The following is an 18,120-nucleotide window of genomic DNA, read 5'->3' on the forward strand; positions in this document are numbered from 1 at the left end:
TAATCCCGTCACGGTCTTTCTGTCTCTGAAAGTGGAGTTCAATTTTGTGGTCAGCTAAGGGGGCTAACAAAAAAAAAGACAAATAAACTGTAGATCACATCATCCAGCGTTTGTTAATTTGCAGAGAAAACAGGTGAGCGCATTTTCTTGCAACCATCGCGGACACAAGAAAATGCTTATGATGAGCATTTCAGGACATGGCTGCTGATTTGGACTATGCCAGAATACGTGATGACCTTTGGACCTGGTTATGAAAGCTATAAAAGACCAAAGTCCAGAAAAAAAATTATGGCTTAATTTCACTGCTCTGCAGCTGGTGGAAGAATAGTCTAAAGTAAGCTTTTCTCTGCTAAGGAGATGCGATGTCCGATACCTAGTCCTGAGACAGGAGTGCGCATGACGCAGGTGTTCGCTGAAGTTTTCAGCCGTGAGAGCTGCGCACACCTCCGCAGACCGAAGGAGCACGGAAGGCGCTGTAACCAGATCCCGAGTCTGTTATTTCACCTGCCCGTGCTGTTTCTAAACACATTCATGTCTTTTGAGGTCGATCGGGAAGGATGAAGAGCGTTTTTCTTCGCTACGTTTTTCTCTGGGTGACGTTACAACTGATTGCTGTACCTGCCACAGGTGAGTCGCTGACTTCGGGATACCACACCGATTCGATAGAGACGATGGGAAGGTATGACGCCGAATGAAAGATAAACAACAGCACGCAGGTATAATCCACAAGCTGAAAGCTGGCAGTGGCATTTTAGATCCAGAGTAGGAAAACATAACATTTTTAAAAATCGAATTGTGGGCGGAAAGCGCGTTTTAAAAAAATTTCTTACAATGAGTTAAATGTTTTGTTTTAGTATGCATTGAGTTGTTTCGCAGGCATTTCATGAGTAGCAGACCAGAATCATTTCCACATGCAGTCTGGTTTGAACAAGCTGTCACACGGATGGCGTGTCCCGGGGAATTTAGTGGTTTATTGCATAACAATATTTTATTACTTTTTAATTTAGGAAAGAAAAACGATATAATCAGTATAATTATCTATAATAATCATAACGGTTTCTAAAGGCTGTCTGCAATGTCACTATAAAGAACAGAGTTTTATTTCTTTTTAGGAAACCTTTAATCAACTAAAAAACTTTTAAATACTAGTACTCAAAACATTCAGTGTAATAGTACTAAGTGCTTGCTCTCCATCATAGTTGAGACATAAATATTGTATTTGTACACCTATAGATAAGTTAAAGGCTTTCAAATGAAACAAGATGCAATGATGTAACCAATAATGTAATTCTGATAAGGGGCTTTTCCCCTTGTATGATGAAGTCCAGGTGGCTTTAACTGGACTAAAGTTGTTTTTGAGCCTTGCTGTGGAACAAATTATTATTTTTAGTGATATTTAAATTCACCAAGCAATGGAAATATATGACACCAGCCAACGTGGATGTCAGCCATGTTGAAGAAACTAATGCAAGCTTTAAGTGTCTTGACTGCCCGCTCTATAGAGCCAGGAGAAGTGTGGGCGTTTTTGAAAATTGATGGGTTTTGGAGCTTTTCCTTTCTGCTGCACTTCTGATGCTGCTGGAAAGAGTCTGTCTGACTCCTGACCTGCAGCCAACAAATCCAAACTCTAGACAAAGTTAAAGAAAAATAACAGTTGGAAAAATGGTAAATCAAACAAACACATTCATAAAACTGTAAAGAAAAAACAAAGTCAAACAAAAGGGTAAACTCCATGTTCTTATAGTTCAACATAATCAGTATAATATTAGTACATGTCTGTGCTTTAGGAATATTTAGCCTGATTTTGCTGTTGGCCATCACACTGAGAAAAGTAGATGTAGAGGTTGTTGAGGTACTAAAATGGGCCATTTTAACCCGTTGCTAGGTGGTTGCTAGGCATTTATAATTAAACTTTTGTGGATAAAAAATATTTTTTTTAATAGCTGTGAAATTGAGATGAGGCTTTCTTAAGGCGTTGTAGGTGCATGAAGGCTAAAAACAGATCATTTTAGCCTGTTATTAAATGGTTGCCAGGCAACATATTAGTATCATAATATATCGTGCATAACTCTGCTTTATGTTATTGTTGGGAAATAAAAGCGATACAATGATTTAGTGAGACGTTACAGGTTCATAAATGCTAAGAATGTGTCATTGTTGCATGTTGCTAAGTGGTTGCTAAGCAGTGTGAGGACATCACAACATCTGATATTCACAAAAACCTTCAGGGGGGGTAAATATACCTTTCTGCCAAATTTGGCTGCTCCAATCATTGTTGGAGATAAGGTTGCTGACAAACACGCCACTGAAACAAGCCCCTCCCCTCAAGGCAGCTTTCTTCTGATTGTCTGCCTATTGCAAACAGTTGGGCAGGGCTTCTGTGCTCAAAGCTTCTTAATTCATTCAGTAAAAGGACTAGATGTTACAATCCCTGATACGGCATTGCTTCGAATCGAGAAAGTCTTGAGGGATGGCTGTTATGAGGAAAGGCAGCCCAGAAACTTTACCAGGGGGACGCATCGTTGTGTGCCTCAACTTCACAGGGTGTTTCGGTTTTTTACCCAAGCTAATCTGCCATTTTTTTACCTTCCTTGGTTAGGTTTAGGGATTAGAGATCTGATCTAGATTATCATATTACAATTTGGGACACATCATCAGTAGTGGACCTTGGATTCATCGGGTGTTTCGGCCATTATCACTAGACACCCTCATCCAAGGAGGCCCTGCTAGGGTTGATCAGGCCCCAGAGTGTGTCAATGGTTTATGTTAATTTTTTATTTCTTTACTACTTTCTTCTGTTTAGTTTTCTACAATTTATTTTCTTCTATCAATTCACTACAACTGAAAAGTAATACTTACCTCTTTAATATTTATGGTGCCTCACTTATTCAAAGGTATAGAAAAGATGATAGAGAGAGGACAAAAGAGACAAGATAGGAGAGATCAGAGCAGAGAGGAGAGCTGGAAGGGAAATCTGGGAAATCCTGATCTGGCGTCCCACACCTCCCCGCCGGATCGGGCTATACACTCGACCTCCCCACTGCCTCCCAGAAAAGGGAAGAAGCAGAAGGGAGAAGAGCGGAACATTTTTCCATTTCTTTTTTCTCTTTCATTCCTCCTTTAGGTTTTACTACCATGAGGTTAACTGCACGGCTCCCAGGAGGACCTGGGGTCAACCAGCAAAATTTTTAGTGTTAGGTTTTCTACCCTTTTGTCACCTTCTACTGAGGCAGGCCCACCACAGGTTGATCAATCCTGGGCGTGTGTCTCATGGTTAGCTGACTGCCTTAGCTGCCCAAGTGATGTCAGCCCTCTTTAGCCATAGCCAGTGACTGGTCTTCTCAGCAGTGTTAGCTAGTTCTCTTATAGCCTGCTGTTGCGCCTGTCCTCTGATTCCAATCTCTCTCAGCAGTTTTGCTGTTGCACTGTCAACAAAGCCCCTGCACCCCACTTCCACTGGGCGCACCTTGATCTTGCAGCCTCTGTCCTCTGCCTCAGCTGCCAAATTGGCATACCGCAGCTTCTTATGCTCAAATGCTTCCTCAATTGCATCCTCCGACAGTACCATCAGCTCAATGACGTACACAGGTTTTTGGGAGTTAGACCAAAGGACGAGGTTTGGTCGCCGAGTAGTTGTTACGATCTCTGTGGGAAAACTTTGCCTCTAATCCAAGTCCACTTGCATCTGCCAATCCCTGGCGACCTTCAGCGTGCCCAGGTCTGGGATTAAAGGGCTAATCCTCGGCTTGTCCCCCTCCCGGACAAATGCTGATGAATACTGATGCTCCTCTTGGTTTGTGAAAGGTTGAGCGTTGATGGATTTTCTCTTGCACTCAACTTTCTTGACTAAACACCTGAGGACCTGATTGTGTCTCCATGTGTATCTGCCTTGAGTAAGGCTAGTCCTAACACCAACCAAGATGTGCTTGAGTGTTGCTGGGACTGCACATAGGGTCCTTTCCAAAAAAAAAGTCTATTAGACTCCATTCCCCAGATTTCACTCCATGTGAGTTTCCTCTTTTCCACACTCTCCCAATTCATCCAGCGACCCTGCTCGGCCAGCGCTACAGCTCTGGCATGTCTTACTGTTTCCTCCTCCTGCACCTCCTCCACCACCATTTTTCGACATTCCATTACAGATGTCTGTTGCCACAGTCCACTTCCTCCCCGTTGCTAGGGTGGGAGCAGTGCCTCTCACTATGGGGTCTTGGGAGTCCATGAGTGACATCTCAAGCCTCATTTTTGCACATTTAAACTCCTCTACCAGGTTAGGGATAGGCAATGACAGTATCCCATCACTGTAGAGTCCAACGCTGCTGAGGCATTTGGGAAATCCGAGCCACTTCTTAAAGTAGGAGCTCACTAGCCTCTCTAGTCGATTGATATGATTGAGTGAGACCTCGTACATTGTCAAAGGCCACAGTAATCTGGGTAACAACCCAAACTGGAAGCACCAGAGCTTCAGTTTCCCTGGGAGTGCAGTGTTGTTGCCTGAGGTCATTAGCCATGTTCTGCCTTAGTTGTTCACGTATCATTGAGGTCTGCATTATATCACCATCCAAGGCTCTTTATGGGCTTCTCTAAGACTGTTGGAATTGGTTCTCCACTGATAGAATTGCTCGGCTGTCAGTTTTCCTTTTATGATGGAGATACTGCGAGATTTACTTTGCTTAAACTCCATTCTTGCCCATCCGATGTTTTCCTACAAAATCATCAAGCAAAAATCATTTACTTTTAGAAGACACTAACACTAAACTCAGCATATTACTTAGTGGGCTTTGGAGGACAGAACCAAACTTGTCAGTGTTTTCTCTCAATTTCAAGTCATTACAGCAGGCTAATCAAACAAACTGGAGGCTCTTACTGCATTTGAACCACAAATATGGGAGTGGTAAGAATCACCTCGTGTGTGTGTGTGTGTGTGTGTGTGTGTGTGTGTGTGTGTGTGTGTGTGTGTGTGTGTGTGTGTGTGTGTGTGTGTGTGTGTGTGTGTGTGTGTGTGTGTGTGTGTGTGTGTGTGGTCATGTCCACGTTGCTCACAAGCTGTTCGCCAAATTACAGTGTTTTCCCCAACTACAGGGAAAGTGGTTCCTGGAGGTTCTCACTGAAATTGAAATTGATTGTAAAAGAAAAGAAAAGAAAAAAGTGCTACACCAAAAACCCACCAAGATATTGCTTTGGTTGCCAGCAGATTACCATGTTGCCAGTAGTTTTTCCATGTTTTCCTGCAATTATTTGCTAACTACTACCCCAGAGGTAATACATCACAGTAAAGGAAAATGGAGACACTTCACCTTCAAAGCAAAGGCTGTGCTTCAGTGCTACACCCAGCATTTTTCAAAATGTGGAACTTTTATTTTAAAGGCAAAGCGCCTCCAGTCTCCCTTCAGCTCAGAGAGCTGTCAACGGTTTCCATTCAGACTGTGACCACAGCACTATGCTAGCAATCAAAGCAATTACAAGCAAGCTTTTTTCCAACTGGTTAGAGAATACATATTGTTCCCTAGCAACAGGCGGTTGCCAGGGGGTCACTGACTGGTTTACAGGTCTGTGCGATTGGGACTTCAGCAATCACTTTTCTGTTGACTACCATCAACTTGAAGCAACCACTCAAGTGTTACAATTTTTTGCCTCCTGACCAGTGGTTGCCAGATGGTTGTGTAGGCATGTAGGCTGGAGCCTTAAGGCCCTTTCACACAGGAATAGACTATGTGCACGTTAGCATATGCTACTTCCAGTGCGGAAACTCCTGTGGGGAGCTTTGTTTCTGGTGTCCTATTCGCGCCTTGTTTACGGTCCAAAACAAGTTAAGCAAATGAATGAATCAAGCGGCGATTTACATTTCTATAGATGTCTTGGGCATTTACCCAATATATCTGTAAATGATGTTCATCAACTTGTCGATAGTTTTCCCTGCGCCTCAGAGCAAAAGAGAAAAGGGATTCAAATGTTATATTTCTCAGTATCTGTAAACAGCGGTCCCTCGTTTATCGCGGGTGTTATGTTCTAAAAACAACCAGCGATAGGTGAAATCAAGTAGCCAATTTTATTTTTTGACGGTGCAAAACGTTTCGTGGACATCGTGGACATACAGTACTGCACTTCAGAGTCACACTGCTAGCGATCGATGCAGCGATTCTGTACTGTACAGGAGAGGCGTCACGGAGGAGATCGTCTGCAGCAATCAGGACGCAGGACACAATGTGACGTAAAAAAAACGTGCAAACTTACACTAAAAATCTGCGAAACAGCGAGGTGAAAGGTGAACCGCGTTATTAGCGAGGGACCACTGTAATTTTGAAGGTAAGTCACAACATACCCTTCGTAAATACTAATGTATAGAAACCCTTACCAGCAATCATTCATTTTTTGTGTGGCTTTTTTTCACGGTTTGTTAACATGCTGTGTAGGTGTGTACTTGACTAGCTGATATCGACATAACGGGGAAACATCTGGTTTGACTATTGTTCACCTGTAGTTTGAATGCTGAACATTTGCCTGTTTAAATCATAAGACCAGTCACTATACAGAGATACTTCTGAATGTGGACGATGTGTCTTCTGCTGCAGTAATGCAGTTCTGCTTGTGTTGAGTGATGTAAACAACTGATCGATCTAAACTCCTTAAACGTCAAAATTGATCATTAGATTTTTTTATGACACAACAGTGGTGAGTGTTCCCACCTTCTGCTCTTTGTAACTTAACGCGATCTTTCCGTTTTCGAGTTTTGGACATGATTTTGGAGTATATCTTCGCAGTATCGATTGACCGCAAAGTAAAGCTACCGGAAAGGTACAACCCTACATCCGGTCTCAAACCAGGAAGTTAGCATTTTCTCGTGTACAGGGTCTATTGGCATGCGTTGTGCTGCACTATCTGTTTTTTTTGTTTGTTTGTTTGTTTGTTTTGGGGGGTTTTTCTTGCTTGGGCCATGCAACAAAAGTTTCCCACTGTATCAAGCGACTCACACGGTGTGACGTACCTTCGCATGACCGTGTGGAATGACAGGAAGCGGACGCACATGGTACACATGAAGACCGTGAGGGCTGCAAAAAGTCATGGCATACAGGCAGATTGCAAGTGTGCTCAATGTTGACAAGAACATAGTCAAAGCTGTGGTCCTTACAGATGGCTACATCTAATTAAAAGTAAATATTTGACCTGATTAGCTGTGTTTGAGATCTGGAAAGCAAACATGGAATGAGAGCAAGTTTTAATCAAAATGAGGTTTTTCGTTTACTGCCTGAAAAGCTGAAGAGCATTGCACAAATAGTGTGTAAAATATTTTAGATTACGATGAGTTTAGAAAGTAGCCTTTGTTGATTCTTCTCTGACATGAACTGGGTACTGTGCCATCTGTCTGTTGGACTCACAGGGAGCATATCTGTCACTGATCCGTGCAGCACCGCGGTATGGCATATGGCACCGGCACAGCTCGAAGCCAATTATATGACAGATGATTCGCTCAAATCTCTCACACACATTTGCATGCATTTCTCCTCTGAGGAATGCATCGAGATGTACAACTTCTGTAAATCTCAACAAGCAAGTCCAATCTCCCCTCATCTTTCTGTCTCACTTTTGGTCTTTTTTTCCCATCCTTATGACTTCTCCCTTCTGCCACCGTGTACATTTGTCACAGTGCTTTCACTTTATCAAAGTTTCTGCTCTTCCCTCTTAAAGTTATTACTGTTTCATTAACATACCTCAGATATATGAGGGATAAATAGACTTAACTCTATTTGTGTAGAATCACCTTCTGTCCAAACTATGCTAAGTACCAATGTCGGTCTATTTGCAACAGATGTGACATATATCACAAATATAGAGCATTTTGTGAACCACAGGCATGAATTTAGGAGAAATCACATGCAGAGAGAGCACAATAGTTTGTCAGAGCAGATAAGTGGCTCAATCATTAACTGGATGCAGGCAGGATGGTGCTTGTAGTTAGGATTGATTTTTTTTTTTTCTTGTTTAAAATTATCCCAGTAAGACACCTGTTTGATGACAAAATTGGCCACAATTGCTTCTCAGAAGCAATGCAACCAATATGTGTTTGTTCAAGTCGAGAGATCCTATAGAAACTGGATGTATATTCCCTTTTTCTCACCGCATTGGTTCTTCTTCTCCTCTTTTTTCCCCTGATTTATCTGCAGTGTAAACCCATCTCCACTTTCATATAATAAATCTCCTTCTGTAACCAATCCCGTTGGTTCCTTGCTATTATAAATCCTCTGCGATCGCTGCACCTGAAGTGTTCTAGGTGAAATATTTTTTCTGACGTGTGTTGATACAGTGGGAGCAGCAGAGAGGATTGTTCTCAGTTATGCATGAAATAAGACCCCTCATATACGCCAACTCCATGTCATACTTTATATCAATGCCTCCCCGCGGACAGTAACTGCACCTGTGACAATGATAAAATCTGCTTTCTATGGGTTACATGAAAGCAGTGTCACTTTTTTATTTGACACTAATAGAGTCATGATGGCGTCATTTGTCACTGCCAAGATTTTAAACTTTCTCTCAGGAGGAAGAGCCAACCTTTTAAGACACAATTTTTTGGAACATTTTATATTAAAACTAATTAAAAATTTATCTGCCTGAGCTGTCATTCAACCTGCACAAATTATGCTAATATTGCTTTTATTGCTAATATTTTTTTAAATATAGTGTCATTTCATGTCATTTCATCAAATGCTTCCCATTTGACCATCTCAGATTAGTCTGAAAAGATTCCAGGAGAAGCAGAGAAACAGTTTTACGTCCCTTCTGTCACTGTTTTCTGAATAAATATTTCAAGGAATGAAGGTTCATTTTCTTCCTTTTGTGATTCTGACTATTTTCAGAGGAATGTTTTTGTTTGCATGTTAACCTAATAAACAGTGTGACCTATGAATCATTAAAGCATTAAAAAGACGCCTAACTTGAGGTCAACCAGTGTTGTGTCTACACATAACAGACAACTTAGTAAAGAACCCATTTTAAACAATATCTTTAGGCTCTTTGATACTAGCAGCCTGTCACGTAAACAGAATTTATTTGTGTTACTTTAGATGCATTTATGAAAAATGTTAAAAATGACCCAGTTTCACAGGTATAAAATTGTATTTTCAATTAGATGATCCCCAAAGAAAGCTGAAAAGTAGATGTACTTAAAAAAAAAAATATTAAAACTGGACATGTGTGGCACAAAAGAATGAGTGGCAGTTCCTAAGAAAAACTAGATCACTTTGATTTAAAGTAGCTTAACAACTACTGGAATCATTGGCATAAAATTTGTCAAATAGTTTGAAACCCTGAGGTAGTGCTTTCTTCTTCTTGCCTCAGACTCAAAGCTGAGTCTGTGCCATCAGCCTCAGCTGTGTTTAATATTTTGAGCTGACAGTCAATTGATTCCTTGATATGTCGATGAGTTGAAGACGGCATGTTGCGTTTAATGAAATGTGAGGTGTTAGCTGTAATAAAGAACCCGCACACATTTATCATCCGTGACTCTTTGATTATGTTGTCTTTAACTTTAGAGATTTGTTGTTTACAGGCCTTAACTAATTAGATTCGCCGTCACTGCTCTCCTCTGTGGCATTCATCGATGCAGCAGAGACACACAAAAACAACCAGCTAATGAACATACTGGAGCTAAAAACCGAAACATTTGATTAGTAAAGATGAAAACTAGAGCTATAAATATTCCTATAAAATTTGGGAAGGATTTTGATTCAGTTTTGATTCAGGTAACACAAACATAGTGTTATGCACTTCTGTGTGATGTTTAATTAAACAGTCTTCTGTATTGATATATTATTGATGCCTATAATATATTTTCCTTAACAAGCTTGCTCTCATGGCTCTGAGTGCATTCACAAGAAGATCCAAATGTACACATGGGAAATGTAGTCCAAAACTTAAAAACACTTCAGTTAACTGTGATGATTCTACAAGCAAAAGTAAAAATCAACAAAAGACACAAAGCAGGGAAGCAGAGGATGACTCGAGGGATAAAGGCACTGATTATCTAAGAAAGAAGGAGTAGAGCACACGAAATGAATACACAGGAAAGCAGCATAACAAATTTAAACAGGTAAGAACATAAATAAATGGTGAAGGAAGTGCATCAGGTTTAGTTAATGAACCAAATAACTAAATATGATACAGCTACTACTTGTTTGAATTCTCTATGATGGAGGATCATTGCCACATGTTGAAAATAACCTTCCAGTTTTCCTCCTCTTCTGTGTAGTGCTGAACTGCTGTGAGGGGGACATTCTCCTTTTGCTGGACTCCTCGGGAAGTATAGCAAACTATGAATTCTCTCGTCTGTTGTTCTTCGCCGCCGACTTGCTGCATCCCTTTTCACTGGGCCGTGGGCACGTGAGGGTGGGGTTGCTGCAGGTGGGCACCGACCCTCACCTGGAGTTCGGCCTCGACGTCCACAGCAATCAGGAGAGTCTGCAGTCGGCCATGCAGGGCATCAGGCAGCTGAAAGGAGACACTAACACTGAGGCGGCGCTCGGCGTTGCCCGCGAGCTGCTGACGGAGACGGATGTGAAAGTGCCAAAGATTCTCCTGTGGCTGACTGACGGAGTGCAGCCTGGTGACGTGGACAGACCAATGTCAGAGCTGAAGACGCGGGGAGTCTCCGTGTTAATAGTGTCAACTGTACATGGGAACTACCAGGTGCTAAAACGTGTGGTGACACCTCCGCTGGACTCTCACTTATACTCTGTGGACATAGACAGCATTGACATCATCACAGAGGACCTGAGGAAGGCCATGATAGGTGTGTATTTGTGTGTTTGAAATACAGTATGCAGTCTTTGTAGACTCAGCAGATGGTGAATGACGTTCAATTCCAGAATTATTTTCTCCAGTTTCGTGTTTAATGTCTGCCTCCCCTCTCTTATCTCATCTGTAGAAATCATTCGTGCTGAACGGCTGCGTGTGGTTGATTTGACCTCCCACAGCGCTGTGTTGCAGTGGCGCCCTGTTCTGAGTGAAGACAGTAGTTATTATGAACTCTGGTATAAGTCCGTGAGCAAACCAGGTCGTGAGATTAGACGTACTTTAACAGGAGACTCCAGCAGGGCAGAGCTGAAAAATCTGCAGCCTGACACGACCTACACAGCATCCCTCCGCCCAGAGTCCAACCAGGCAGTGTTTAATACACTCACCGTAACCTTCACTACTTTTCCTGGTAAAAAACATTTAATGGGAAAATTCTCTTTTAATGCATGTGATTCTATAATACAGTGATGCTTCCCTAAAATGAAAAATAATTGAAGAGCTTGGTAGAAATCGCTGGCATATCTTTCACCAAAAGCACCAGTTAAGGAGCTTTGGCTCATTTCTCATAATCTTACTGAGACAATGTTCACAGAGTAATTGTTAAATGGTTTTTATTCAGATTTCAGATGTTATTATGTTCCTTTTATTTAGGTTTCCATGCAAGTCTGAAGCTATTTACTGCTGTATTGTTGAAGTTTGCAGCTCTGAAGATGAATTTCTTGGTCAATATGTGGCATTTGAACTCTCTAAAAGTTGATTCTGTTCATCTGGACGTAGCGTTTTCAGTTGGAGAAATGTTTCGTCATCATCCAAGTGACTTCTTCAGTCTCAGTTGACTGCAGGTTTCCCCAACCTTATAAACAGAACATTTGCATAATGACTGAAACCTGCGTTTAAGCCCAGTATATTACAATACCCCATTTTACTCATTCAGTTGCAGTTTAAAGCATGCTAGGGTTTCTACGGGAAGTTAAAACTGATACTACCAGTGTTTTAGCACCAAAAGTTCAAATTTAATCCTGAAAGCCATCTTCTCACCTGCTGCTGTGTGTGTCCCTTTTTCTTGTGCACTCCTCAGATGTTTTAAGCCCAGCAGTGGTCTACCTGTCAGATCATGGTCCTCATCAGATCCGTGTAAGCTGGGGTCCTCTGCAGCTGGCTCGGGTACAGCAATACACAGTGGAGTACGGAGCTATTCCCAGTTCACATGTCCGCACTGTGACCTTACCCAGGCAGAAAAATTCAACCTTACTGACCGGCCTGGAGCCGGGCACTCAGTACCTGGTTACAGTCACTGCTCTGCAGGTGGATGGAAAAGAAAGAGCTATGTCTGTGAGAGCCTGCACACTGGCAGGTACTGATATTCCTTCTTCTTCCAGTTCAGTCCCATCTCTGCACTGGAAGCTGACATTTAGAAGTTGATACTTAAAGGCTCTTTTGTTGTTTTTAAATAATTGCTATTTGTGGATTCTGTATCAGCCTTACATATTACCAGGCTGCTTAAATCTTTGCCTCTGTTCCCTCTTGCAGAAGCTCTGCCTGCTCTGATTGACCTTCAGCTGGAACCAGTAAAACGACGGGACTTGGGGGTGGAGGAGATGCAAGTAAAGTGGCAAGCCAGTCAGGGAGGATTAAGAGGCTACTGGATCAAATGGGAGACAGAAAACCCCCACAGCACCACCTCCTCAATGTACCTACCTCCTAGCTCCCGTTCAACGCAGCTCACCCATCTTGCACCAAACAGTCGAGTGTGTGTGTCCCCCATCTACAGCTCGGGCCGAGGAGACGGGCTGTGCTGCACTGCCACGACTCACAGAGGTTAGCTGGGCTAATTATCACCACTTGCATGTTTCCCTCTGCAATTGTGGTCGTGCAGAAGGTTAAAGGAAGTGCAAATTTATGTTTTTCTGTCTCTTTTCTCTGATAGATTCCAGACAGTGGGGTTAACAACCAGTCTAAACCAATCAGGCAGCCAAAGCAAACCACTCAAGCACTAAATAAGTTGGATGCAAATATTTCATCTTGAAATTAATTCTAGTGTCAGGAAAAGGCTTTTTCAACAACTCCACCACCAACAAAGATGAACAAATACACATGCCACGTAATTAAATCTTTTTTCCTGGCAATGCGGGAAGACAATATGCCACATCAGCAGTGTTGGGCAAGTTACTTTGAAAAAGTAATTAATTATAGTTACTAGTTACTTCTTCAAAAAAGTAACTGAGTTACAATATTCTAAAAGTAATTCATTACTTGAAAAGTAACTATTGTGTTACTTTAAAAAAACGTTTATCCCTCTGGGGTCCAGGGTATACTTGGCCATTTTTAAGTACTTTTGATTTTCCCTCCACATTTTCCCTTAAAAAACTATTTACTTTGCCTTGTTTGGCATCATCTTTTTCAGCACAACCTCACGTGTCTGAATTTACAGTTATGTTTTCATTTTGACATACTGTATTAACACAATTGATCTAAAATCAGACAAAAAACATAAAATCAGAGTAGAAAAATATATTTTTTTACTGTAACAACCACAAACATGTTTAATGAATCATATTTCATAACTTTAAATGCAAATATAAATTGTCAATTTTAAAATCCTATGCACAAGTTTTGCAAACAACAAAGTTATTTGCATCCGTTTACCTTTTACCTTGATTTTTTAAATAACCATTTCAAACTATTTACAGAACAATCAGCTGTTCTGCATTCAATAAGATGCCACACAAATTATTTGTGCCACTCCAAAACAATAATTTCTGTCCACTACAAAGGAGAACATCACAGCCTGATACCTGCAGGTCTGACAGCAGCAGGTGTATCACTCCTGTAACACCTGGAGACAGCAGTCGCCTCATTGTTCTGACACACAACACAAAACTATCCACAACACTACACACTCACTACACAAGACAACACATTAACTACACACTCCAAACACGCTAAACGTCACAAATCTCTCACATCTCAAACCTCGCTCTCTCTCTTTTTCTGCTCTCTCTCTCTCTCTCTCTCTCTCTCTCGCCGTCACTCCTAAAACATCCTCTGTTTTTTGTGGGGTCATAAGCAGAGAGTGCTTGCTAGCGCTGTCCTTAGACAGTAAACATGACGAAACAATTGAGGAAAAAACGCTGCGTATATATTGTTTATTATGACTCTGGTTTTACGTGGCCTATCAACACAGTTTAAAAACTGGTATATATCACCTTGTTGCTTTGTCTTTAAGTGGTCATGTGATTGGCTTACCACAACTACTTTATTCTTCCTCAGTCAAACAGCAGCACTCATGCCATTGTTTTGCCCCCTTAGCTCCAGGTGTTGTGCTAGACAGTGATCGTGATTACCGTCCGCGGGAGCGCGCGCAGCTGCTTAAAGCTGTAGTGCCCAGATTACTTACGTAGTCAGGTACTTTCGCGCAACTGATATAAGATGCGGTAAGCTGAACACAGCTTCAACTGCCTGTTTGTTGAAAAATAGTAACGGACCGCATTTTCCTGTTAGTAACTGTAACGGCGTTGTAACGATAGAAATAGTAATTAGTTTACTCGTTACTGAAAAAAGTAACGCCGTTAGTAACGCCGTTACTTGTAACGCCGTTATTCCCATCACTGCACATGAGTAATCCAAGGAGCCTGAAAAGAAAGCAAATGGACTCCTTTAAGTTGTAGTTGCTTTTCTTTCCAAGCTCCTTAGATTACTGTGACCATGCTGACTGAGAACCTACACAGACATGCCACATGAGTTTATCCATATCAGTCACAGATACATTCACGTACACACACTCACATACACTTGTGCTCAGATGTTTACATACATGTCAAGGTCATTTAGGACTTTTAATCATTTCTATGAACTGTTCTTTTTCCAGGGTGGAATGATTAAACACAATACACCTTTAATGGCTTTAAAAAGTCAAGAACTGAGTGCACAAGCTTGAAATTATTTTGGATTTTCTTTAATCCACACAGGGTCAAAAGTATACATACACCCTCACTCATATTCTGTTGTTTTTCTACCCAAGTTGAAACTTGAAAATAAACAACGACAACCACTTTCAATGTGTGTTTGGGATCATTGTTCTCTTGAAACATCTAGCAAGTCTCATCTCTCTACTGATTGGAGGTGAATTTAGGGTAGTTGTCTTTCTTGATTATTCCATCCACATTGTGTAATGTTGCAGTGCCACTGCTATCAAAACATCCCAGACCATGATGTTACCACCACCATACTTGAAAGCTTCACCTTTACTTCTTCAAACTTACCTCTTTGTGGCCAAATAGCTCAAACTTTGTCTCGTTTAACCATCAGAAGCTACAAATTTTCCATTTTTTTTCTTCGTTGGCACTGCTCAGTCCATGGTGATGTAAAACGAGTTTCCCTGTGGACAGTGATGCTGATGTTCCAGCAGATTCAGTGTCATTACATGTTTACTCTCTTCTGAGAGTGACAGGTTGCCAACGTCTGAAAGATGACCCAAAGTGGAGACACATCTGAATAACTTGTACTTATGCACAACTTTTTGAGCTCGTGATCTTGGAATCTGCATTTGTTTGGAAATGGCTCCAAGAGGCCCTCCTAACTTCTGTAAATCTACAGTTCTCCGTAGAGTTCCTTGGTCTTTGACCAATACTCAGAACAATGGCAATCCAATGACTGCTGTCAAACAATCCTTTTTATACTGATGAAGAGAAACTCATCTGTATGTATATTTCTGACCCTGTGCAGATTAGAGAAAAACCTAAATAAATTCAAACTTGAGCATCCAGTTCTTGTTCTGTCAAGTCATTAAAGATGAATGCTGTACAATCATTCCACCCTGGAGAAAGAGCAGTTAAAAGAAATCATTCAAAGCTCAAAACTACCACGGCATTCATGCCCACAGTGAGTGAATGTAAACTTCTGACCACAACTGTCGACAGCATTGAGAGCTAGTATGATAGTTATTGAAGTGAGTGCACTTTTGTTCATTTGAAATAAGCTCTTGTTTTTCTTAAAAGTATATTCAACAATTTTAGTCTTCTGTTTGTAAATTAGTTACTTTTTGGGTTATTTTTAAGTAGAATCTGAATGGAGATTTGGTTACAGTGCCTGGAGCAAGATCTGTTTTTACAATCAGCTGGAGAAGTCTCCAGTGAAAGCATGCTTGCAGTGAAATGAAGAACTTAAGTGCCCCATTCATCTGTGACCTGAGCAGCTGAACTACAGTACCCTGATAATCAGGCTGAGATGCATTTTGTTTTCTCTTCCTTACTCAAGATGCAGGCATCAATTCAGGTCGGTAACAAGACTGGAGCTTCTGTGAAAGTCTTTACACAGCTCAGCTAAAACTTGAAACCACTTTACTGCATTATTTTACCGTTTAATTATGGCTACATTTACAAATGCACTTGGATTTTTTTTTTTTAAACAAATATTAAATCATTCTAATAAAGTTTGAGAAATTTTGAATAAAAGGTAGAGGTTTGTGATCTCAGCTGAAATTTTGTAATCCGTGAAAACTTTCTCTGGCAGATGATCAAACTGTTTAGTTTCATTACTTTAACAGGGCTGTAGCTTTGTTTGGCAAAATCACCCGTTCATTTTAGGATTTCATTAAAAAAAAAACATTAGGAGATGTGTCAGAGCATTTTTCATCATCTTTCTTTAGTTACATGGTTTATTATATCAAACCAGTTCAACATGTTCTGATCATGAATGAGTCAGAAAGTGTTACCTACCTGAACAGACGATATACAGTCAATATTTTATATTTTCCTTTCTCTGATGGACACACTAATCTCACAGTTGAATGTGTCTCCACGTTATCATAAGTGATGTGTATATATAAATGTTTTTAAAGCTGATGGGATTAAATTTTATACTTGTAAATTATGAAGATGATAGTTGTATTTTTAGCCTCCAAAGGTGCTGATCAGACATATGTACTGTGAATTTTTTTTTAAAAATGTGCTGACTTTGTATGTAACGCTACTAAATTTACTTACAGTTTTGTCTACTAACTAATGCTGTACAGAGTAAATAAACATTTGTTTAAAAAATGAATTAAATAAATAGAAACGATGCTGTTTTGTCCTGTGTGTTGTATTTGGTTTGTTTAAGGGGCCATCTAGTGGTCATTAGCTGTAATCAAGAGGCTACTTTCACCTGCTCAGTCTTTATGCCAGATGACCTTCCTGATGCAGCCCTACAGATACTGAGATACTGAAAACTAAGTAAATGGGGAAACTTCCTGTTCTCTTGTCATAATGCACTCATTTAGGATGAGTAGAAGTGATGTTCTGCTTCATAAATAAGTAACTCATGCATTCACAAAGGGGATAAAGATGTTAACTGGAGCACTGATTTGATCCCTCGATGCAGAATGCATTTTGTCGTTGCACATCTCACATTTCAGAAACTTTTTCTTTTTTCTTGTCTTACAGTTACTCTAACTCAGTGCAACCTGTCATCTAATTTAAAAAGATGATTATACCCCCTGCTGGGTGCTGCTAGCATTAATGACACAAATAAGAAGGAAGCCTAGCTCGTTTGGTGATAAAAATACTCCATCTATCTTTCCTTAATTGCTAATCCAATTCAGTATTATGGGGCTGGAGTCTATCTCAGCTGTCACAGGGTGAGAGGCGGGGTGCATCCTGGACAGGTCGCCAATTCATTACATGACTAACACAGAGGCCCACTCATATTCACAAGTAGGCCCAATTTAGAACCACCAATTAACCTAATAAGTCTGCCTTGTCTTGGACTTTAATAGAAAGCTGGTGCATGCGGAGAGAGACCATGCAGAAAGTCTTTGGCCTGGATTTGAACCAAATACATTATAACGTAACCTTATAACATAAATGGAGAAACCCTCTGTGCATTTTTGCCTAGAGCGCCAAGAAACTGTAAAATTTCTACTGGTGAACACTGCAACGTGTCCTGAATAAGGAGAGAAGAATTCCCACTAATTTACTTATTGTAACAAAGGCGCAAAGTATTGATTTTCTTTAGGAATATCTGTTAGTAGGTTTCATGACCACACACTAAACAGCCTTCACTTCCCTTAGGATGATGGTAGCAAACTTGCAAGGGAAGCACGTTTATGCAAGGAAGTAGATTAATCTCCTGTGTTTCATTAATATACACCTCATGCTCTCCGAGGACTCGAATATTGTGGATGCTTTGTAATGTTCTGTGGCCTGAACAGTGGTTGTGTTACAAGAGCACAGCTCCAATGATACAGGCAAGATCATTTTATTCCAGTAAGTCCATGGAGGAGTAACGCAAGTGATTCCATCTTCAAACTGAAAAAATCAACCAAAAGGCCAGTTAACTACAGTCCAGCGTCTT

General features: G+C 40.8%; 1 protein-coding gene across 1 annotated transcript; it reads left to right on the forward strand.

The window, feature by feature from the left end:
- Nucleotides 1-382: 382 nt before the first annotated feature.
- On the forward strand, nt 383-16,856 carry LOC146387114 (von Willebrand factor A domain-containing protein 1-like). Its single transcript, XM_084928471.1, has 6 exons — nt 383-627; nt 10,244-10,783; nt 10,919-11,197; nt 11,867-12,142; nt 12,319-12,606; nt 12,716-16,856. Exons 1-6 carry the CDS (start codon nt 558-560, stop codon nt 12,733-12,735), a joined length of 1,473 nt encoding a protein of 490 aa, XP_084784597.1. The 5' UTR covers nt 383-557; the 3' UTR covers nt 12,736-16,856.
- The last annotated feature ends 1,264 nt before the right edge of the window (nt 16,857-18,120 follow it).

The sequence above is a fragment of the Perissodus microlepis genome, chromosome 5 (assembly GCF_051167445.1).
Source record: "Perissodus microlepis isolate ML-2025 ecotype Zambia chromosome 5, ASM5116744v1, whole genome shotgun sequence".
In the NCBI taxonomy this organism is placed as follows: Eukaryota; Metazoa; Chordata; class Actinopteri; order Cichliformes; family Cichlidae; genus Perissodus; species Perissodus microlepis.